The sequence below is a fragment of the Somniosus microcephalus genome, chromosome 32, assembly GCF_052327205.1.
Source record: "Somniosus microcephalus isolate GS21.2 chromosome 32, FLI_Smic_1.0, whole genome shotgun sequence".
NCBI classification, from domain to species: Eukaryota; Metazoa; Chordata; class Chondrichthyes; order Squaliformes; family Somniosidae; genus Somniosus; species Somniosus microcephalus.
In genome coordinates this window covers 35,034,854-35,058,913 of record NC_141018.1, presented here as the reverse complement: position 1 = coordinate 35,058,913, position 24,060 = coordinate 35,034,854, and the positions used below count along the sequence as shown (strand labels likewise).

Genomic DNA, 24,060 nt, shown 5'->3' with positions numbered 1-24,060 from the left:
AATCCTGCCGTGAGCTCTCGTGGGTTGGTGAACTTGCTGGTGGGCCTAAGGTATGGAGATGGGGTGAAGTCCCAGGTTTGGTTACCAGTCGAGTGTTGAGTTGGCCGATTTCGGCTGTAGGGGAGGTGGCGCTGCAGCAACCTCCGAATTCTAGCGCAAGGAAGGGGGAAAATAAACCGCCATTCCTGTTCACTATCGAGTGACCCCCGCACCCGCTCCCAAAGGGGGGGGTGGTGTAGGTAGTGGCCAAGATCAGGATTGGCCTTGGTTATGATGCCTTCGATGGCCGCGGCCTGCTGATGGGGCGGTTTAAAGCTAAACCTGTCCGTCGGGATCCTGACTGGATCGGGTGCGATGCCGGTTTTACGGCCCGCCTGATTCTACACCCCACTGAACTCCACAAAGACCAATACGAGACCGGGTGCAAACCCGCCGCTCCACTCGAACCCTTGGGGTTCCTGCCCGGCGACTTGGCTTAAAATTGACTCTTTTCCCCCCCCCCCCCCCCCCCCCAATCCCCCAAGTGCCTACGCTCACCCATGAAGAATGGCCAAATACTGAGGTACCCGAGCCTCTGGGGGCCACGACCCCAGTACGAGCGGGAGTCTTTAGGGAGGGGAGGAGGGGGCGGGTGGGGAAGAGAGTTGGTTAGTTGGAGGCCATGAGAAAATGTCGCCGTGTGTTGTGTTTGGGTGGAACTCCATGGAATCCGGTCGCTAAAATAAGGAAAGGTAACGAGAAGAGAAACATGTTGGAGGCAACGATGGACTCCGGCTGCTGTTGGAATCTTCGGCCCAGTTGCCGCCATTGATGTAGCAGTTCTCCTTTCACGTTGATTTATGAATCTTTAATGTGTTTTTCTTTCCCCCTCCCCAGAAATCCCATTCCACTTCACTCTGCCTAAGGAAGGCGATGTTATCCAGCCCATAACCAGTGCTACCCCTCCTCTGATTGGCAAGTTGAAGCAAGGCCCAAGGCACAGCACTCCTATTGGTAGGTTCTGAGTTGCATAGTCTTGCATCGAATTTACAGCACAGGAACAGGCCCTTCGGCCCAACTGGTCCGTGCCGGTGTTTCTGCTCCACACCAGCCTCCTCCCACCCATCGTCATCTCAACAGAACCCTCTATTCCTTTCTCCCTCATGTGTTTATCTTGCTTCCCCTTAAATGTATCTGTGCCATTCGCCTCAACCACTCCCTGTGGGAGCGAGTTCCACATTCTCACCACTCTCTGGGTAAAGAATCTTCTCCTGAATTCCCTATTGGATTTATTAATGACTATCTTATATTTGTGGGCCCAAGTTCTGGTCTGCTCCCGCAATTGGAAACCTCTCTACCCTATCGAACCTTTTCAACATGTCCCATCAAACACTCCCAGGGCAGGTACAGCACGGGTTAGATACAGAGTAAAGCTCCCTCTACACTGTCCCATCAAACACTCCCAGGGCAGGTACAGCACGGGTTAGATACAGAGTAAAGCTCCCTCTACACTCCCATCAAACACTCCCAGGGCAGGTACAGCACGGGTTAGATACAGAGTAAAGCTCCCTCTACACTGTCCCATCAAACACTCCCAGGGCAGGTACAGCACGGGTTAGATACAGAGTAAAGCTCCCTCTACACTCCCATCAAACACTCCCAGGGCAGGTACAGCACGGGTTAGATACAGAGTAAAGCTCCCTCTACACTGTCCCATCAAACACTCCCAGGGCAGGTACAGCACGGGTTAGATACAGAGTAAAGCTCCCTCTACACTGTCCCATCAAACACTCCCGGGGCAGGTACAGCACGGGTTAGATACAGAGTAAAGCTCCCTCTACACTGTCCCATCAAACACTCCCAGGGCAGGTACAGCACGGGTTAGATACAGAGTAAAGCTCCCTCTACACTGACCCATCAAACACTCCCAGGGCAGGTACAGCACGGGTTAGATACAGAGTAAAGCTCCCTCTACACTGTCCCATCAAACACTCCCAGGGCAGGTACAGCACGGGTTAGATACAGAGTAAAACTCCCTCTACACTGTCCCATCAAACACTTCCAGGGCAGGTACAGCCCGGGTTAGATACAGAGTAAAGCTCCCTCTACACTGTCCCATCAAACACTCCCAGGGCAGTGCTGCACTGTCGGAGGTGACGTTAAACCGAGGCCCCGCCTGCTCTCTCAGGTGGACGTTAATGATCCCATGGCACTATTTCGAAGAGCAGGGTAGTTCTCCCCGGACCTCTGTCTGTTTTTAGTCCCATTGTTAGTGGGAGGAGCCCCTGCTTAATTGTTGACTTCATTCCGGTCACCGCGAGGGAATTGGAGCGTTGGAGCTCTGACCGTTCTTCCTCCCAGAAGGTGGACATTGTGTCTGTTCACTGCTTTCGTTGCTCAGCTGTTCGGCATGCGGTCTGTACAGAAAACAATGCTCCCGTTGTGTTTCCCCTCTCTGTCTCTCTGGCCCTCATTGTGGTAATGTTTCATTCCCGAGTCAGACGAATGCTTGTGTGATTGAGGGATAATTATTGGCCAGGACACCGGGGAGAACTACCCTGCTCTTCGAAATAGTGCCATGGGATCATTAACGTCCACCTGAGAGAGCAGACGGGGCCTCGGTTTAACGTCACCTCCGACAGTGCAGCACTGCCCTGGGAGTGTCAGCCTAGCTTTATGTGCTCAAGTCTCTGGAGTGGGACTTGAACCCACAAGCTTCTGACTCAGAGGCGAGAGTGCTACCCACTGAGTTACAGCTAGCACTGTGACGACATCACCTTTTGTTTGTGAAGTTGAAGGAGAAGGAACATAACTGGAGTCACTGTAGCCATTGCGTTGACTACAACAGCTAATGAGAGAGTTTGCGGAAGTTCCACTTTAAATGGGCGATGACTCCAATCCACATTTGTGCTAAAATCGAATGTTCTCTTTTCTCTCTGTCCCACTGCTGTGCAGAGCTTGAAGACCGCGCCATGGCAACCGGTGACGTCACGCCAGAGAATGCCATGGGAACCAGTGACGTTGTAGCAGAGGAAAGTGAGCACGGAGCCTCGAGTCCCGAGTCCCTCGCTGTCTCAGCGGACGATGGCAAACTATGCCTGCGAATGAGGCTGGAGACTCCAGTGCATGAGGAGGACCGCCATTCCGGCCTCTTCAGCCTGGAAAGTAAGACCACGGGGAAAATGTTAATCCATTGTTTGCACCTTTTTTAAAAATCCCTCCCCATCTCTTCTGAAGTGGCTCCGACTCCGACTGGGGTTCGAGTGCCCTCTGGCACTTCACAACAAGTGGCCATTAGGCAAGCAGGCTGCTGGACTGTGGAGGGCCTCACTGGTCACCCAATGCTGTCCTCACCCGAACTACACGCACGCTCATACAGACACACATAACACGTGCAAATACAAACGCGTGCGCACACATCTGGACACGTATACACACACACACACACACACACACACGTGTGTATACACAGACACGTATACATACACACATGTATACACAAACACACACGTCTGGACCCGTATACACACACACACGTATACACAAAGACACACGTATATATACACACACACACACACGTGTGTGTGTATGTATATATATATATATATTATATACACAGACACGTATACACACACAGACACGTGTGTGTGTGTGTGTGTGTGTGTATATATATATATATATATACAGACATGTATACACACACACAGACACGCACACACACACACACACGTATATACACAGACACGTGTATATACACACACGTATATACACACAGACACGTATACACACGTATATACACACACAGACACGTGTACACGTACGCGCGCACACGTATACGTACGTGTACACACGCGTGTGCGCACACACACGTCCACACACACACACACACACACACACCAGGAGAGGGGGGGTGCAAAGGATTGAACTTGGCACCTTCCTCCCCTGTAATACCTTTTCTGGGCCGAGGGAGGTTTAAATTTGTCACTTTAGCGATGAACATATGGCTGTAACGGAGACAGCGGTGCGGGTATTTTGGCCTGTTTCTGGCTCGTGTGATATTTTATAATGTACCTTTCGCACATCTCCAGTCCACCATTGCTAGTGGGAGGACCCCCTGCTTAATTGTTGACTTCATTCCGGTCACCGTGAGGGAATTGGAGCGCTGACCATTCTTCCTCCCAGAAGGTGGACATCGTGTCTGTTCACTGCTTTCGTTGCTCAGCTGTTCGTCATTGGTCTGTAGAGAAAACAATGCTCCCGTTGTGTTTTCTCTCTCTGTCTCTCTGGCCCTCACTGTGGTAATGTTTCATTCCCGAGTCAGACGAATGCTTGTGTGGAATAATATTTGCCCTTTTCATTTTCCCTTCGCAGAGCCTGTCCTGGCAGGAGTACAAACATCTGCTGCTGAAGCGGTTGCCAGGTAACGGGGCCTTCTCTTTCTGCACTCTACTCAGCCGCATCAGTGGCTGGGCCATTATACCTCCCTTCAACATTTCAACTCCGTGTTTGCAGAGAACGAGTTTCTAATCTGCTGCAAGATGCTTTTTTCTGTCAGATTGAGAAACCTTTGTGTTGGCGACACTTTTGGGCCTGTACAGATTGAATTTATTTACTTCCCTTTGCTCTGTGTTTTTGTGGATTGGTTTCACCTGTTGCCCTACAATTAACCAAATATAGAAATACCCAGAATGTACAGCACAGAAACAGGCCATTCGGCCCAATTGGTCCGTGCCAGCGTTTATGCTCCACACGAGCTTCCTCCCTCCCCTCTTCACCTCACTCTATAAGTATTTCCTTCTATTCCCTTCTCCCTCATGTATTTATCTTGCTTCCCCTTAAATGTATCTATACTATTCGCCTCAACCACTCCCTGTGGTAGCGAGTTCCACATTCTCACCACTCTCTGGGTAAAGAAGTTTCTCCTGAATTCCCTATTGGATTTATTAGTGACTAATATTTATGGCCCCTAGTTTTAGACTCCCCACAAGTCGAATCATCTTCTTTACGTCGACCCTATCGAAGCACTTCATAATTTTAAAGACCTCTATCAACCTCTTTATTAGAGAAAAGAACCCCAGCATGTTTATTAAAGAAAGACTGGCATTTGTATAGCGCTTTTCATGGCCTCAGGATGTCCTTACACGGTGCCCAGTGCTCCAGGTGTGGTCTAACCAAGGTTCGATACAAGTTTAACATCACTTCTCTGCTTTTGAATTCTCTCCCTCTAGAAATGACCCCCAGTGCTCGGTTTGCATTTTTAATGGTCTCATTAGCCTTATGTCTGTATTGTATTTTGCGGCAATAGATTCTACCCCCAATTCACTGGTAATGCACCGTATTCTCAGTCTGTTGATGTGGCGTGATTGCCTTCTTGAAATTATCGTGCACAATTTTTTGAAAATGTTTTTTTTGATGTAAAATTCTTCCCCTTTCTCTCCTGGTGTCTGGAACGGTTTGGTGGGATGGGGAGGGGGGTCTAGCATTTTTCCTGAGAATTCTTTCCCGCCCCATAGGGGTGCTTTCCTCCACATCCCACTCCTCGCCCAGTACACTGCAGACTGAATTCTGTGTGGCTGAACAGCGGCTTGCCTCTTCGACCAAGCTTTTGGTCACTTCAACCCCCCCCCCCCACCCGCTCCTATTGTGATCTCCTTGGATCTCGGCATCCGTTTATTCCATTACACCTGCGCAAAGCGCCTTATAACGTTTCTCTAAGGTGCTATATAAATGCACGCTGTTACTGGACACCCCCACATCAGAACAAATGAACCCTTTGCCCCGCCCCCATTCTGTGTCACAATGACACAAGTAAAGCATTTATTAAAAAAAGAAAGTTATATCGCGCCTTTCACGACCTCAGGATGTCCCAAAGCGCTTCACAGACAATGAAGTACTTTTGAAGTCTAGTCACTGATGTAATGTAGGAAACGCGGCTGCCAATTTGTGCACAGCAAGCTCCCACAAACAGCAATGAGATAAATGACCAGATCATCTGTTTTTAGTGATGTTGATTGAGGTGTAAATATTGGCACCGGGGAGAACTCCCCCTGCTCTTCTTCAGAATACGGATTCATTTACCTCCACTCGAGAGGGCAGACGGGGGGCCTCGGTTTAAAGTCTCATCTGAAAGACGGCCCCTCCGACAGTGCGGCGCTCCCTCAGTACTGCCCCTCCGACAGTGCGGTGCTCCCTCAGTACTGCCCCTCCGACAGTGCGGCGCTCCCTCAGTACTGCCCCTCCGACAGTGCAGCGCTCCGTCAGTACTGACCCTCCGACAGTGCGGCGCTCCCTCAGTACTGCCCCTCCGACAGTGCGGCGCTCCCTCAGTACTGCCCCTCCGACAGTGCGGCGCTCCCTCAGTACTGACCCTCCGACAGTGCGGCGCTCCGTCAGTACTGCCCCTCTGACAGTGCAGCGCTCCGTTAGTACTGACCCTCCGACAGTGCGGCGCTCCCTCAGTACTGCCCCCTCCGACAGTGCGGCGCTCCCTCAGTACTGCCCCTCCGACAGTGCGGCGCTCCCTCAGTACTGACCCTCCGACAGTGCGGCGCTCCCTCAGTACTGACCCTCCGACAGTGCGGCGCTCCCTCAGTACTGACCCTCCGACAGTGCGGTGCTCCCTCAGCACTGCCCCTCCGACAGTGCGGCACTCCCTCAGTACTGACCCTCCGACAGTACGGCGCTCCCTCAGCACTGCCCCTCCGATAATGCGGCGCTCCCTCAACAATGCCCTGGGAGTGTCGGCCTGGATTTTTGTGTTCTGGAGTGTGTGGTGCGGGATTTGAACCCGGAACGTTCTGACTCCGAGGCTACAGCTGAGCCAGGGCTGAGGCATGACAAGAGGGGCCGAATGGCCTTCCTTTTCCGTACACATCTTGCGATTCCCAAAGCGTGATCAGTTTGATGTATTAGTTCCAGATTGGAACGGTTGCTTGAAGCACTTTCTCCGTGTAACTGGGACTAGACTGGTTGGCGGTTTCTAACTCTCGGCAGTTTCTACGTTTGCAGTGCGGTGAAAAGCCAATCTGTGTTCAGTCGGGTCTGTGAGGTGAGGCGAGAAACTGAGGCGAAAGAACAGGACGAAGCTACCACCCCCTTTAGGTAAGTTTATTTTATTTAGTTGAGGTGGGGGGGGGGGGTGGGGTGGGGTGGGGTGGAAGTGCCTCTTAATTGGCTGAACAACAACAGCAACAACGTGCATTTATATAGCGCCTTTAACGCAGTGGAACGTCCCAAGGCGCCTCACTGGAGTCAAATCGAACAAAATTTGACAGAGTCACATAAGGAGAAATTAGGACAGGTGACCAAAAGCTTGGTCAAAGAGGTAGGTTTTAGGGAGCGTCTTAAAGGAGGAGAAACATAGAAACAGAAACATAGAAGATAGGAGCAGGAGTAGGCCATTCGGCCCCTCGAGCCTGCTCCGCCATTCAATGCGATCATGGCTGATCATCCAAACTCAGTACCCTGTCCCTGCCTTCTCCCCATATCCCTTGATCCCTTTAGCCTTAAGAAATATATCCAACTCCTTGAATATATTTAATGAATTGGCCTCAACTGCCTTCTGTGGTAGAGAATTCCACAGGTTCACCACTCTCTGGGTGAAGAAATTCCTCCTCATCTCTGCCCAAAATGGCTTACCCCTTATCCTTAGACTGTGACCCCTGGTTCTGGACTCCCCCGCCATCGGGAACATCCTTCCTGCATCTAGTCTGTTTAGTCCTGTTAGAACTTTATAAGTTTTGATGAGATCCCCTCTCATTCTTCTAAACGCCAGCGAGTACAAGCCCAATCGACCCAATCTCTCCTCGTAGTCATTCCTGCCATCCCAGGTATCAGCCTGGTGAATCTTCGCTGCACTCCCTCCATGGCAAGAACATCCTTCCTCAGATAAGGCGACCAAAACTGCACACAATACTCAAGGTGTGGTCTCACCACGGCCCTGTACAACTGCAGCAAGACATCCTTGCTACTGTACGCGAATCCTCTCGCTATGAAGGCCAACATACCATTTGCCTTCTTAACCGCCTGCTGCACCTGCATGCTTACCTTCAGGAGAGAGAGGCGGAGAGGTTTAGGGAGGGAATTCCAGAGCTTAGGGCCTCGGCAACAGAAGGCACGGCCACCAATGGTTGAGCGATTATAATCAGGGATGCTCAAGAGGGCAGAATTAGAGGAGCGCAGATATCTCTGGGTTGTGGGGCTGGAGGAGGTTACAGCGATAGGGAGGGGCGAGGGCCATGGAGGGATTTGAAAACAAGGATGAGAATTTTAAAATCAAGGCGCTGCTTCACCAGGAGCCAATGTAGGTCAGCGAGCACAGGGGGGGGCGGTGATGGGCGAACGGGACTTGGTGCGAGTTAGGACACGGGCAGCCAAGTTTTGGATGACCTCAAGTTTACGCCGGGTGGAATGTGGGAGGCCAGCCAGGAGTGCGTTGCAACCTGTTGAATGAAAGTACGGATTATAGATATTGAAATGTAAATGGGTATAATTTTAATGAGCAGAAACCTGATTTATTTTAATTTGACCATTTCCGCTCCGGTGCCGTGTTTAGTGGCAAGCTGTTTGATTGAAATAAAACGCATGAGTAAGCTTTCTAGGTCAAATAGGTGGAGTTGCTATGCAACAGTGTCCGCTCCAGTTGAAGGTGAGTTTGTTGTGAAAGGTTCTGTAACAGAACACCATGCCCTGGGCTCCTGCAGTTCAAAGGCAACACGAGACGAGGAGAAAAAAATGAATCCTGTTTCCTTTCTTTATTAAATTCGACGGGCACAGATTTTTTTTTTTTTGAAAGAGGGCCTCTGCAGTCTCACTAAAGGTGTCCGCTTCCCCGCTGCTCTGAAATGAAACACTCCACAGTTGTGCGACCTGTTGCCCCGCCCTCGCAGCCAGCCGGAGAGGTGACCAGACATGCCATGTTTCCATTGGCTCCGTGGCAAACTCCACACCCGCTGCGGCTCTGGGCCCCGCACCCAGTCCAGGACTGACCCAGATTTTGTTTTCTGTATTCCTTCTCGGGGCGGTGCGCGGTTTGTTGGCAAGGCTGGCATTTATTGCCCCGCTCCTGCTCGCCCCTTGGAGAAGGTGGTGGCGAGCCGCCGCCTTGAACCGCCCGCGCAGTCCGTGCGGTGAAGACGCCGTTGGGGGGAGGGTACTCCAGGGTTTTGAAGGAACGGCCGATTTATATTTCCAAGACCGGATGGGGGGGCGGCTTGGGAAGGGGTGGCGTCCCCATGACGTCGCTGCTCTCGAGCCTTTTAGTTTTGTGTGGAATTGATGGCAGTTCAGGTGCTGCAGCTCCCGACAGCGGCCGTCGGTGCACCATCTGGTGGGAAGCGACCGGATCGGGGAGCGACTGTGAGCTTCCCCCGCGTTCCCCCCTCCGCGCCCCCTACAAGCCCCCTACAAGCCCACTACCCATATGGCCTGCGGGCATTTGCCGCCAATGCGAGCTGACAGAAGGGTTTTGACCCGAAACGTTAACTCGGTTTCTCTCTCCACGGATGTTGCCTGACCTGCTGAGTTTTCCCAGCGTTTTCTGTTGTTATTCCTAGTGCCAATAGCTGGGAATGTTTTGATGGGACAGAACTGACGGGTTTTAAATCGCCTTGCGTGCTCAGCTGCCATTAAGGGCTGGGCAATAAATGCAGGGCTGCGGGGATAGAGCGGGGGAATGGGATTGTCTGGATCGCTCTACAGAGAGCTGGCACGGACTCGATGGGCCGAATGGCCTCCTTCTGTGTCGTTATGATTCTATAAGAATTGCCGTAATTCCCACCCCCCCCCCCCACCCCCGACAGCTTTTACATTTATAAAAAAAAATTAAAAACAAGAAAATGATTATCTTTAAATATTTTTGAAATGAATATTTGCTCAGGCCTGGTGCAGTCCCAGTACTTGGGCCACAAGCCTAAAGCTCCCAGCTGTGCCACCTGTAGGAGTGTAACGGTACTACAGCTAATTCAGCACACACGGATAATATGTGGGACCTTGCTTTGCGTGGGTTTTTAATGCTGTTTCGGGGGGACCATCACCCCCCCCCCCCCCCCCCCCCCGCCAATGTTCCCGCTAAGCTGCGCACATGTGGCCTCGCGGTCATCTGCAAGGCCCCGCGCGCTGGCCGCTCACCGGCTTCTACACTAAAAACCGCGCTTGCGCAGAAACTTAAAGGGGCCGCGCAAAGAAACAGGCCCCGCAGAACAAAGCGCCGCTTATAGGGAACATTGCCCCCACCACTCCCCACCTTTCAAATTTTTTACCCCTCTTCTGACGGAATTGAGGTAGTGATTCTAAATCTGGCCTCTTTGCCTTTTAGGCCCAGGGAAGGGATGAATAAGCCATGGTTTCTGCTTCTGGTGGGCTCTGCCATAACGAGAGGGTGTGTGTGTGGCGTGTGTGTGTGTGCGCGCGCGTGTGTGTGTGTGGGGACATTGAGGGTGAGGAGAGGGTCGGGCTGTTTGAAGCTGGTATGCGATGAAAGGACAAGGTAGCCAGTGATTGCCGGTGTCTGTTGAACCCGTACTCCCTCTAAGGATATACTTGCCATAGAGGGAGTGCAGCGAAGGTTCACCAGACTGATTGCTGGGATGGCAGGACTGTCGTATGAGGAGAGATTGGGTCGACTCGGCCTGTATTCACTGGAGTTTAGAAAAATGAGAGGGGATCTCATTGAAACGTATAAAATTCTGACAGGGCTAGACAGACTGGATGCAGGGAGGATGTTTCCCCTGGCTGGGGGGTGTCTAGAACGAGGGGTCACAGTCTCAGGATACGGGGTAGGACATTTAGGACTGAGATGAGGAGAAATTTCTTCCCTCAGAGGTGAACCTGTGGAATTCTCTACCACAGAAGGCTGTGGAGGCCAAGTCACTGAATATATTTAAGAAGGAGATAGATAGATTTCTAGACACAAAAGGCATCAAGGGGTATGGGGAGAGAGCGGGAATATGGTATTGAGATAGAGGATCAGCCATGATCATAGTGAATGGCGGAGCAGGCTCGAAGGGCCGACTCCTGGTCCTATTTTTCTATGTTTCCCGCATTAAATCAGCACCTTCAGGAGAGAAGGGGAATGTAGAGGTAGGCCATTCAGCCCCTCGAGCCACTCCGCCATTCCATTAGATCATGGCTGATCTGTATCTTAACTGCATTTACTTGCCTTAGTTCCGTAATCCCTCGATCCCCTTGACTTCTAAAAAATCTATCAATCTCTGTATTAAAAGCCCAAATTGACCCGCAGCATCCATAGTATTTTGGGGGAGATTTCCTCTACCCTGTGTGGGGGGAAAAAATGCTTCCTGATTTCACTATTAAATAGCCTGGCTCTAATTTTAAGATTCCGTCCCCTTGTTCTTGATTCCCCGCCCCCCCACCCCCCACCAGAGGAAATAGTTTCTCTATATCGACCCTATTGAATCCGGTTAACATTTTAAACACCTCGGTCAGATCACCCCTCAACCTTCTAAACTCCAGGGAGTTAAACCCAAGTTTATGCAGCATTCCTCGGAATTTTTATTATTTGTTCCAGGGATGTGGGCGTCGCTGGCAAGGCCAGCATTTATTGCCCATCCCTAGTTGCCCCTTGAGAAGGTGGTGGTGAGCCGCTGCCTTGAACCGCTGCAGTCCGTGTGGTGAAGGTGCTCCCACAGCGCTGTTAGGGAGGGAGTTCCAGGATTTTGACCCAGCGACGATGAAGGAACAGCCGATATATTTCCAAGTCAGGATGGTGTGTGACTTGGAGGGGAACTTGGAGGTGGTGGTGTTCCCCGTGCGCCTGCTGCCCTTGTCCTCTAAGCCCCGGTATCATTCTGGTGAATCTGTGCTGCACTCCCTCCAAGGCCAATAGATCTTTCCTGCAGTGCGGTGCCCAGAATCCTGTTAACATTTTAAACACCTTGATCAGAGCAACCCCCTCCCTCAATCTCCTATACTCAAGGGACAAGATTGGAGGCAAAACAGGAATGCGGGGAGAATGATTGCAAAAATAACCACTGGTTTGCCGCGACTGCCCATTCTGAGGAGGGTTTGTGTCAGTGTCACCTGCTGAATTATCTCGGATATCTGCACAGGACACACAGTTTGCATTAACCCTGCGCACCTCAGTCTGTAACTGTTGAGCTCGCTCGCTTTCCAGCCTGCGGTCGACGTCTCTTCATATTGGAATCTGTGAGACGTGTTTCTCCAGGGAGGGAAAATGTTTTAACTCCATCTTAAAAGTAGACGAGAAACTGAAATAAACTGGACCAGTTGCAAGTTCTGATGGTCTCATTCACTGTCTTGTGATGAATATGGGACCGAGGAGATTAACCCTCACCCAGGTGCAAATAGGACGTTTACTAATAGCCGTTTAGTGTTTGTTTCTGAAGTAAACTTGATCTTTTTTAGCTGCGCTTTTTTCCCTCAGCACTGCCCCTCCGACAGTGCGGCGCTCCCTCGGTACTGCCCCTCCGACAGTGCGGCGCTCCCTCAGTACTGCCCCTCCGACAGTGCGGCGCTCCCTCGGTACTGCCCCTCCGACAGTGCGACGCTCCCTCAGCACTGCACTGGAGTGTCGGCCTGGATTTTTGTGCTCATGTCTCTGGAGTGGGACTTGAACCCACAACCTTCTGACTCCGAGACGAGGGTGCTGCCCACTGAGCCACGGCAATCACTGTCTGGGAGGTGTCGCTGGATTGGGATCAGAGATGTGATTTTTTTTTTTCCTTCCCTAGCCCAGGCTCCATGTTGACATTGCTCGGAGATAAGCAAGTTCAACACTGACCGCCTGGGTCCTCCCAGATCTGTGTGTAGCCCAGTATCACAAAATAGAATCAGATAGTACAGGAGGAGGCCATTCGTCCCATCATGCCTGTGCCGGCGCTTTGAAAGAGCTCTCCGATTAGTCCCACTCCCCCCTGCTCTTTCCCCATAACCTTGCAGATTTTTCCTTTTCCAGTATTTATCCAATTCCCTTCTGAAAGTTATTATTGAATTTGCTCCCACCGCCCTTTCAGGCAGCGCGTTCCAGATCACAACAACTCACTGCGTAAAATTTAAAAAAATCTCTTTCATTCGGTCTTGTTGCTGATTCCATTTTTTCCAGAAGTGACCCTTACAACCTCCCCAGCACCGAGGAAGAGGCCGAGGAAGCTTGCGAAGAGCGCAAGACTTGGCAGCGCCAACCGCGGGCGAAGCAGTGGGCGCGGCGCCATATCCTGATCAGCCAGACGCCGCCAAAGGACGAGGAGGAGGAGGAGGAGGAAGAGGAAGTCGGGGAGACTCCCGAGGAGTCCATGCCAGCATCAGGCGCCGGCAAGCCTTCCGCTGGGAGCACAGGGGAAAGCGAGGAAGAGGCCATGGAATTGGACGTGGTAGCCTGCGGTCAAGGGTCGGCCAAAGGCGGGAGCGATGCTGACCGCGCGGCTCAAGAGAGGACTCTGGAGGCCGGCGAGACCCCGCGGGCCTGCCCTGAAGACAAGAAGAAGACGCCACTGGCTAACCCCGCGGAGAGGGGGGCGGCCGAGGGCAAAGCGAGCGCGCGGGCCGTGCAACCTCGCGGGCGCGGTGGGGTTCCCGAATGCCCGGCGGACTTTAGCGTCACGCACGCTGCCACTCAGACCAGCAGCAGCATCGGCAGTGCAAGACCGGAGGAAAGTAGCAAGCTTCCATCTCGGGACGCCATGGTGCAGACGGAAGGGACTTCCGGGAAACCCCAAATGCGGTCGAGGAGCACTTCCTTCCACGCAAACCAGGGAGCAGATGATCGAGACACGGACTCCCTTCACAGTCAGGTACTCGCCCCTTCTCTTACTTTGACGGGCGTTGTGTCCTGCCTGTGAAACGCAAAGCCTGGAGTGAGAGAAAGTCATGAGCCCAATCCATCCAGAATCTGTATATGATTGATCTATTGCAGTCATCCATAACTCTCTCATCCAACCCCCTGGTACCTTAACTCTCCCATCGAAGCCCCTCCCTCTGGTGTCCTACCTCTCCCATCGAAGCCCCTCCCTCTGGTGTCCAAACTCTCCCATCGAAGCCCCTCCCTCTGGTGTTCTAACTCCCATTTGATACAGCTTCATTTTGAATATTTTTACAAATTGTTCCAAACATTTTACACTGAGTAAAAACAACCCAGCTCCTGTAATAGCTGTCTTCAAACCACTTCTCGTTGATTTGTAAGCTGCGATCACCTGGTGCTGCGCTCTGGGTTTACCCTGCGTATTCCAGTTAATGTTCTGTCTCTTTAAACGGCCGCGCTGACGTGTGTTTTTCGATGAAGGAGGACGAGGAGCTGGAGCTGCCGCCCCCTCCGCCAGGGCGGCTCCTGCGCAGACACGTCCGGACCATCCGCGAGGTGCGCACCGTGCTGACCCGGATCATCACCGATGTTTACTACATGGACGGGAAGGAAGTGGAGCGCAAAGTGACCGAGGTGAGAACCGATCGAGGGTGTGGTGGGGATCTATTGTTGGGGTTAGTATTAATAGTAAGGGCAGTAATATTCAGTACAGCCCCTCCAACAGTGCAGCACTCCCTCAGTAATGCCCCTCCGACAATGCAGCATTCCCTCAGTACTGCCCCTCCGACAGTGCGGCGCTCCCTCAGTACTGCCCCTCCGACAGTGCGGCGTTTCCTCAGTACTGCTCCTCCAACAGTGCAGCACTCCCTCAACACTGCCCCTCCAACAGTGAGGCGCTCCCTCAGCACTGCCCCTCCGACAGTGCGGCGCTCCATCAGCACTGCCCCTCCGACAGTGCGGCGCTCCCTCAGTACTGCCCCTCCGACAGTGCGGCGCTCACTCAGTACTGCCCCTCCGACAGTGCAGCACTCCCTCAACACTGCCCCTCCAACAGTGAGGCGCTCCCTCAGCACTGCCCCTCCGACAGTGCGGCGCTCCCTCAGCAATGCCCCTCCGACAGTGCGGCGCTCACTCAGTACTGTACTGGAGTGTTGTCCTAGATTATGTGTTCAAGTCTCTAGAGTGGGGCTTGAACCCACAACCTTCCTGACTCGGAGGTGAGAGTGCTGCCCACTGAGGCACAGCTGAGTACTGCAAATAAATGATAGATCTCAACTTAGACCAGAGGAATTGTCAACGCTGCCCCCTCTCTGTCTGTGTTGTGTATGTTTTGTTTCGTAGGAGAGTGAGGAACCAGTGGTGGAATGCAGGGAATACGAGAACGAGGTCTCTCCATCTCGGGCCACGGGGTCCATGACCTCTGGCGACTTGGGGGACATCAGCTCCTTCTCCTCGAAAGCCTCCAGCTTACTGCGGGCCTCCAGCGGGACCAGCAGCATCATGTCGCTGGCGCACAGCAGCAGCAGCAGCGGGGGAGGAGGCCCCGCCTCGCACGAGCGGGGAAGGGGCGGAGGTGCCACCAGAGGGAAGAACGGAGGGGCGGATCCTCGGGAGTTCGTCGTGCCCATTGGCAGAGGCATCCAGTCTAAACTCAGGTGGGGGCCAACACTGCCGAGCGGGAGGGTCAAGGATGGGGCTTGTGTTGGTGACGCGATGGTGGGACTTGTGATCCTTGTTTATCTCCTCCCCATTGCAAACCTGTGCTGGGTGAGGTTCCAGGGCAGGTACAGCACGGATTAGATACAGAGTAAAGCTCCCTCTACACTGCCCCATCAAACACTCCCAGGGCAGGTACAGCACGGGTTAGATACAGAGTAAAGCTCCCTCTACACTGTCCCATCAAACACTCCCAGGGCAGGTACAGCACGGGTTAGATACAGAGTAAAGCTCCCTCTACACTGTCCCATCAAACACTCCCGGGGCAGGTACAGCACGGGTTAGATACAGAGTAAAGCTCCCTCTACACTGTCCCATCAAACACTCCTGGGGCAGGTACAGCACGGGTTAGATACAGAGTAAAGCTCCCTCTACACTGCCCCATCAAACACTCCCAGGGCAGGTACAGCACGGGTTAGATACAGAGTAAAGCTCCCTCTACACTGTCCCATCAAACACTCCTGGGGCAGGTACAGCACGGGTTAGATACAGAGTAAAGCTCCCTCTACACTGTCCCATCAAACACTCCCAGGACAGGTACAGCACGGGTTAGATACAGAGTAAAGCTTCTTCTACACTGTCCCATCAAACACTCCCAGGACAGGTACAGCGCGGGTTAGATACAGAGTAAAGCTCCCTCTACACTGTCCCATCAAACACTCCTGGGGCAGGTGCAGCACGGGTTAGATACAGAGTAAAGCTCCCTCTACACTGTCCCATCAAACACTCCCAGGACAGGTACAGCACAGGTTAGATACAGAGTAAAGCTCCCTCTACACTGTCCCATCAAACACTCCCGGGGCAGGTACAGCACGGGTTAGATACAGAGTAAAGCTCCCTCTACACTCCCATCAAACACTCCCGGGGCAGGTGCAGCACGGGTTAGATACAGAGTAATGCTCTTTCTACACTGTGCATGTCTTGGTCCCAACCTCCAATGTGTGCGCCCTTCTGTGACATTGTTTTAAGTGTCACTCCTGTGGCCTCTCTCTGCGAGACCGTCAATCCGGGGCAGCTTTGTGCCGTGGTTGGGTTGCCTATTTTAGTTGTCATGAGACTTCTTACAGAGAAGCCTCTAACGATTGGTTCTGGGCTGGACTTGAACCTCATTCCCAAGGCGCGAGTGGCTGATGTCCAGCTCGTTGAGCCACTCGGTGGTTGGGAGGAGTTACTACACCTGCCGGCCTGGGTGAGTGGCTCTTTAATAATAAGCACTTGTCCAGAATCGATCTGCCTGTGATTATTTTTTGCCTGTAACTCCCATCTTTTTGATTTGTTTCTTTGTTTTTTTTTAGCCCTCGGAAGATTGGAGCCCAATATTGGTCTCCCTCTAAACATCCGCTATCTGGAGTGGCAGAGACGGAAGAGACCTCACTGAGCCACAAACTGACTCCGAAAAGCCCCGCACCCCGGGGCAGGGGGAAAAGAGGACGGCCGCCAATCAGATCTTTAGTTGGGAGGTAAGCAGGGCGGTTGGGGAACTTGGGAATGCCAGTCCTCGGGAGATGGAGTACTTTCGGTCAACGGTGTTGGCACCGTGGCTCCTTTTGCGCTTTGAACATAAGAATTAGGAGCAGGAGTCGGCCATTCGGCCCCTCGAGCCTGTTCCGCCACACGGCCCCTCGAGCCTGCTCCGCCACACGGCCCCTCGAGCCTGCTCCGCCACACGACCCCTCGAGCCTGCTCCGCCACACGGCCCCTCGAGCCTGCTCCGCCACACGGCCCCTCGAGCCTGCTCCGCCACACGGCCCCTCGAGCCTGCTCCGCCACACGGCCCCTCGAGCCTGCTCCGCCACACGGCCCCTCGAGCCTGCTCCGCCATTCAATAAGATCAGGGCTGATCTTCGACCTCAACTCCACTTTCCCGCCCGATCCCCATATCCCTCGATTCCCCTAGAGTCCAAAAGTCTATCGATCTCGGCCTTGAATATACTCAACGACTCAGCATCCACAGCCCTCTGGGGTAGAGAATTCCAAAGATTCACAACCCTCTGAGTGAAGAAATTCCTCCCCATCTCAGTCCTAAATGGCCGACCCCTTATCCTGAGACTGTGACCCCTGGTTCTAGACTCTCCAGGACGGGGAAACAACCTCTCGGCATCTACCCTGTCAATCCCCCTCAGAATCTTGTATGTTTCAATGAGATCACCTCTCATTCTTCTAAACTCCGGCGAGTATAGGCCCAATCTACTCAATCTCTCATCATAGGACAACCCTCTCATCCCAGAGATCAATCTAGTAACTAGAATCAATCTGTGCCCCAGCAATGAGACTTTGTCCCCTAACCTGACAAGAGCGGCCCCCATCAATGCCAGCTGTCCTGTGGCGTCTCAAGGTTACGGGGTTTCCCCCCCCAAGTTAGAGTAGTTTTCTGCTGGACCGAGATTGCCCAGGACCCTTGCAACTGGAGACAGAGGCTATCGTCCCATCCGCCTGGGCTGGATTTGACCCGGGCCCCAGAGGTGAAAGGTCAGTTTCTGACCCAACGCGCCACCCTGCTCCCTCCATCCTGGAGATTGACTGGGTGGAGAGTGGATGTCGACGGTCAAACAATGATCATTTAGGTGAGGGGGGTGCTCTTTGTGTGGAACAATTCGCGTGTAGCGGTTGATCTAGCCGTTTGCTAGATTCTCATCCCTAAATTAACTTTCGGTTGAGATGTTCAACCTAGGCCCCAGGGCAGACGAAAAGATCCCACGGCCACTATTTCGAAGAAGAGCAAGGGGGAGTTACCCCTGGTGTCCTGGGGCCAATATTTATCCCTCAATCAACATCACTAAAACAGGTCATTATCACATTGCTGTTTGTGGGAGCTTGTTGTGCGCAAAATATGGCTGCCGCGTTTCTTACATTGCAACAGTGACCGCACTTGCTTCCTTGCTATGGGGTGAGTGTGGCACTCCCAGCAGCGGGGAAACGGCCTTCGAAGGCAGCAGAGGTCATAGACAACAATAGCCCAGGATGCAATGCCCCACACTCTGTTTAAGCCTGATTCCCCACTGGGAGCATTGAATTTACCCTTGTATGTCCACTTCAGTGTCCTTCTTGATAAATTACAGGAAACTCTTGTTTAAACGGCACCTAATTATCCAGAATTCTCTAATAACCGGCAAAATTCAGGAGTAGGTTTTGAGGCTTCCGTATACTGTATAATTGCGGCTGTGTAACCGGGGATCTCGTACCTTTTGCCGTGTAACCATGGCTCCTGCACCTCTGGTTGTGTAACCGGGTCCCCTGTACCTGTGTTACGGGGCTCCAGCACTTCTGGCTGTGTAACCGGGTCCCCTGTACCTGTGTTATGGGGCTCCGGCACTTCTGGCTGTGTTACGGGGCTCCGGCACTTCTGGCTGTGTGACGGGGCTCCGGCACTTCTGGCTGTGTGACGGGGCTCCGGCACTTCTGGCTGTGTGACGGGGCTCCGGCACTTCTGGCTGTGTGACGGGGCTCCGGCACTTCTGGCTGTGTGACGGGGCTCCGGCACTTCTGGCTGTGTGACGGGGCTCCGGCACTTCTGGCTGTGTGACGGGGCTCCGGCACTTCTGGCTGTGTGACGGGGCTCCGGCACTTCTGGCTGTGTGACGGGGCTCCGGCACTTCTGGCTGTGTGACGGGGCTCCGGCACTTCTGGCTGTGTGACGGGGCTCCGGCACTTCTGGCTGTGTGACGGGGCTCCGGCACTTCTGGCTGTGTGACGGGGCTCCGGCACTTCTGGCTGTGTGACGGGGCTCCGGCACTTCTGGCTGTGTGACGGGGCTCCGGCACTTCTGGCTGTGTGACGGGGCTCCGGCACTTCTGGCTGTGTGACGGGGCTCCGGCACTTCTGGCTGTGTGACGGGGCTCTCGTACCTTGGGCCATTGTCACTCCATGTCCCTTCTTCCTTATCCGGAATTTTTAATCAACCGGCACCATCCCGGTCCCGTCGGTGCCGGATACCAAAGAGTTTCCTGTATTCCACAACTCCAGTGTCCTTTGGGTGGAAAAAATTCTACCGTCTTCCCAATTTACTTCCTGATTTTTCAATCTCTGTGCCCTGGAATTTGAACCCTCATTTGCCCGAGGGGAATAAATGCAAATTGTTGCTGGGACTGGGGAATTTTAGCTATGAGGAAAGATTAGACAGGCTGGGGTTGTTTTCTTTGGAACAGAGGAGGCTGAGGGGAGATTTAATTGAGGTGTATAAAATTATGAGGGGCCTAGATAGAGTGGATAGGAAGGACCTATTTCCCTTAGCAGAGAGGCCAATAACCAGGGGGCAGAGATTTAAAGTAATTGGTAGAAGGATTAGAGGGGAGTTGAGGAGAACTTTTTTCACTCAGAGGGTGGTGGGGGTCTGGAACTCACTGCCTGAAAGGGTGGGAGAGGCAGAAACCCTCATCGCATTTAAAAAGTACTTGGATATGCACTTGAAGTGCCGTAACCTACAGGGCTACGGACCAAGAGCTGGAAAGTGGGATTAGGCCGGAGAGCTCTTTGTCGGCCTGCACGGACACGATGGGCCGAATGGCCTCCTTCTCTGCCGTAATCTTCTCTGATTCTATGGTTGTTTCGTTCTTTCATCTTTCACTTTTTTTTTTCTTTCTTTCTCTTGTTCCCTTTTTCTCCTACATTCCCATCTCTTCTCACCACCTTGTTTCCCCGCAGGGAGATGATGCAGACGTCGCCCCGGGCGCGCGCGGAGGAACCGTCGAGCGCCACGTCCCCGGAGGAGGAACACTACACCCGCATCGCCGCCCGGCCTCCGGAGAAGGCCGCGCCCCCGCCCCTCCCCCGCTCGGGCTCGCCGGAGATCCCGCCCCCCCAGGGGCCCTCGCCCTCCAACCCCGAGCCCCCGGCCTCCCAGGCCAGCAGCTTCGTGGGGCTGCGCGTGGTGGCGAAGTGGTCGTCCAACGGGTACTTCTACTCGGGGGCGATTACCCGTGACCCCGGTGACGGCAAGTACAAGGTGCTGTTCGACGACGGCTACGAATGCGAGGTGCCGGGTAAGGACATCCTGCTGTGCGACCCCATCCCCGTGGAGACGGAGGTGACCGCCCTGTCTGACGACGAGTACTTCAGTGCAGGTATCTGTGTGGCGTCGGCCCCCGAGGCGGAATACAGAGGCATGGCAGGTTATGTCACTTGGCCAGTGACCCGGAGAGCAAGAGTTTGAATCCAACCGCGGGCAGTTTTAAAAAAATAAAAAATAAACCGGTAATACATCAGGATCGGGAGCTTGATACATTAGAAACAGGAGGAGGCCATTCAGCCCCTCAAACCTGTTGCATTAGAACAGGAGGAGGCCATTCAGCCCCTCGAGCCTGTTACATTAGAAACAAGAGGAGGCCATTCAGCCCCTCGAGCCTGTTACACAGGCACAAGAGGAGGCCCGTCGAGCCCCCTCGAAATCTTCTATGTTTTAATGAGATCACCTCTCATTCTTCTAAACTCCAGAGAGTATCGGCTCAATCTCTCATCGTAGGAGAACCCTCTCATCCCCGGAATCAATCCAGTGAACCCTTGTTGCATCCGCTCTAAGGCAAGTATATCCTTCCTTGGGTAAGGAGACCAAAATTCTACACAGTTGTACTCCGAATCTGTGGAGAGAGAAACAGAGTTACTGTTTCAGGTCGATGACCCTTCGTCAGAACTGGAAAAAGTTGGAGATGGAGCAGGTTTTAAGCAAGTGCAGGGGCTGGGAGAGGGGGGAGGGGAGGAAAGAACAAAAGGGAAGGTCTGTGATAGGATGGAAGGCAGAAGAGATTAAGAAGGCAGATGGTATGTTGGCCTTCATAGCGAGAGGATTCGAGTGCAGGAACAAGGATGTCTTGCTGCAGTTGTACAGGGCCTTGGTGAGACCACACCTTGAGTATTGTGTGCAGTTTTGGTCACCTTATCTGAGGAAGGATGTTCTTGCCATGGAGGGAGTGCAGCGAAGATTCACCAGACTGATACCTGGGATGGCAGGAATGACGTATGAGGAGAGGTTGGGTCAATTAGGCTTATATTCGCTGGAGTTTAGAAGAATGAGAGGGGATCTCATTGAAACTTATAAAATTCTAACAGGACTAGACAGACTGGATGCAGGAAGGATGTTCCCGATGGTCGGGGAGTCCAGAACCAGGGGTCACAGTCTAAGGATAAGGGGTAAGCCATTTAGGACAGAGATGAGGAGGAATTTCTTCACCCAGAGAGTGGTGAACCTGTGGAATTCTCTACCACAGAAGGCAGTTGAGGCCAATTCATTAAATATATTCAAGGAGTTGGATATATTTCTTAAGGCTAAAGGGATCAAGGGATATGGGGAGAAAGCAGGGACAGGGTACTGAATTTGGATGATCAGCCATGATCGCATTGAATGGCGGAGCAGGCTCGAGGGGCCGAATGGCCTACTCCTGCTCCTATCTTCGATGTTTCTATGAGACAAAAGGGACGATGGTGCGAGGCAAAAGGGGATGGTAATGGGACAAGTAAAGAAACAAAAGATGGGAACAGCAGAATCAGCACCAATAAAGACTGACGTGCCATTTGTAAAGACAGCGACCGTCCCACATGCCGTTACCTGCAGGTATCGTAAAGGCGCACCGGAAGGAGGCGGAGGAGTTTTACTACTGCATCGAGAAGGACGGCCTGCAGAAGTGGTACAAACGAATGGCGGTCATCCTGTCGTTGGAGCAAGGCAACCGGCTGCGGGAGCAGTTCGGCCTCGACCCCCGCGAGCCCACCACTCCCCTCACCATGGCAGCGGACATCAGCTTGGGTAAGTGGGGAAAGGCCATGCTACCTGCGGGCTGCCCCTGCTGCCCTCGGTTTTCTGGCTGGGCGCCGCGCCCTTGTCTCCACTGGGCCGTCCACCGTTGGCCCGAGCCCAGGCTGCAGGTGTCGACTGGCTGCTGGACCGCGGAGGGCATCATCTAGTCTCCCCTCCTCTCCCCTGATGCGGGACAGGTGGCTGCGAGGGCCGGGGATCCTGGCTGATTTTGGGGGGGTTGGGGAACCCACTGTGGGCCGGGATGAAGCCTGGCACTCTACTGCTCCAGGTGGGTGAGTCCGCAGTGGGCAGCGAGTGTACACCCATCGGCGGGGCCGTGCTGGTACTCACCAATCTGGGAGGGGAGCACTGCCAACCTTGGTGAGTGATGACGTGTGTCTGCATCATGTTGAGTGTTGGCCCTGTTATTTAAAAGAAAACTTACATTTGTAAAGTCACACGGCACTGTAGGAGGCCATTCAGCCCATCGAGCCTGTGCCAGCTCTTTGAAAGAGCTCTCCAATTAGCCCCACTCTCCCTCCTGCTCTCTCCCCACAGCCCTGCAAATGTTTCCTTTTAATTATTCAATACCCTTTTGAAAGTTAATATTGAATCTGCTTCCACCGCCCTTTCAGGCAGCGCGTTCCAGATCACGACAACTCGCTGCGTCGAAAGAAACATTCTCTTCCTCATCTCCCCCGGTTCCTTTGCCAATTATTTTAAATCTGTGTCCTCTGGTTACCGACCCTCCTGCCATTGGATACTTGTGATGGATTTACCCAGTGAGCCACTGTGGGGTAGTGGAACCGAGTTTCTCAATCTGTCTTTCATTCGGTCTTGTTGCTGATTCCATTTTTTCCAGAAGTGACCCTTACAGCCTCCCCAGCGCCGAAGAAGAGGCCGAGGAAGCTTGCGAAGAGCGCAAGACTTGGCAGACTGTTACCGACCCTCCTGCCAGCGGAAACAGTTTCTCCCTCTCCACTCTATCAAAACCCCTCATAATTCTGAACACCTCTATTAAATCTTCCCTTCACCTTCTCTGCTCTAAGGTGAACAATCCCAGCTTCTCCAGTCTCTCCACGTAACTGAAGTCCCTCATCCCTGGGACCATTCTGGTCAATCTCCTCCGCACCCTCTCCAAGGCCTTGACATCCTTCCTAAAGTGCGGTGCCCAGAATTGGACACAATACTCCAGCTGAGGCCTAACCCTTGTACAATGGTTTAGTATAACCTCCTTGTTTTTGTACTCCATGCTTCTATTTATAACGGTTTTATTTATTTATAAGCCTCTATTTATAATCTATTCATATTATGTATAATATGATTTAATAATTTGTCATTACTGTTTAGCTGTGAACCTGGTGTTCAAATCCCTCCCTGGCCTCACCGCCACCCCCCTCCCTGACTCTCTAACCTCCTCCAGCCCCACAACCCTTTGAGATCTCTGCTCTGCTCCAATTCTGGCCTCGTGCGCATCCCCCGATTTCCATCGCTCCACCATTGGCGTCCGTGCCTTCAGCTGCCTGGGCCCCGAGCTCTGGAATTCCCTCCCTAAACCTCGTCGCCTCTCTCTCCTCCTTTAAGACGCCCCTTAAAACCGACCTCTTTGACCAAGCTTTTGGTCACCTGTCCGAATATCTCCTTATGTGCAATAACAACAGAAAACGCTGGAAAAACTCAGCAGGCCGGAGCAGCATCCGTGGAGAGAGAAACAGAGTTAACGTTTCAGGTCGAAGACCCCTCGTCAGAACTGGGGGGAAAAAGCAGGAAAAGGGATAGATTTTAAAGCAAGTGGGGGCTGGGAAAAGGGGGAGGGGATGAAAGAACAAACTGGAAGGTCAGTGATGGGATTGAAGGCAGG

General features: G+C 52.9%; 1 protein-coding gene across 1 annotated transcript in view; it reads left to right on the top strand.

The window, feature by feature from the left end:
- tp53bp1 (tumor protein p53 binding protein, 1) overlaps positions 1–24,060 on the top strand; it is a 40,708-nt gene that overhangs the window by 8,064 nt on the left and 8,584 nt on the right. The window contains exons 4-13 of the mRNA XM_085972372.1: positions 877–993; positions 2,935–3,144; positions 4,351–4,399; positions 6,988–7,080; positions 13,061–13,748; positions 14,237–14,389; positions 15,098–15,411; positions 16,768–16,932; positions 20,114–20,532; positions 22,017–22,208. Coding sequence (XP_085828498.1) covers positions 877–993; positions 2,935–3,144; positions 4,351–4,399; positions 6,988–7,080; positions 13,061–13,748; positions 14,237–14,389; positions 15,098–15,411; positions 16,768–16,932; positions 20,114–20,532; positions 22,017–22,208 — 2,400 coding nt within the window. The remainder of the gene's footprint in view (positions 1–876; positions 994–2,934; positions 3,145–4,350; positions 4,400–6,987; positions 7,081–13,060; positions 13,749–14,236; positions 14,390–15,097; positions 15,412–16,767; positions 16,933–20,113; positions 20,533–22,016; positions 22,209–24,060) is intronic.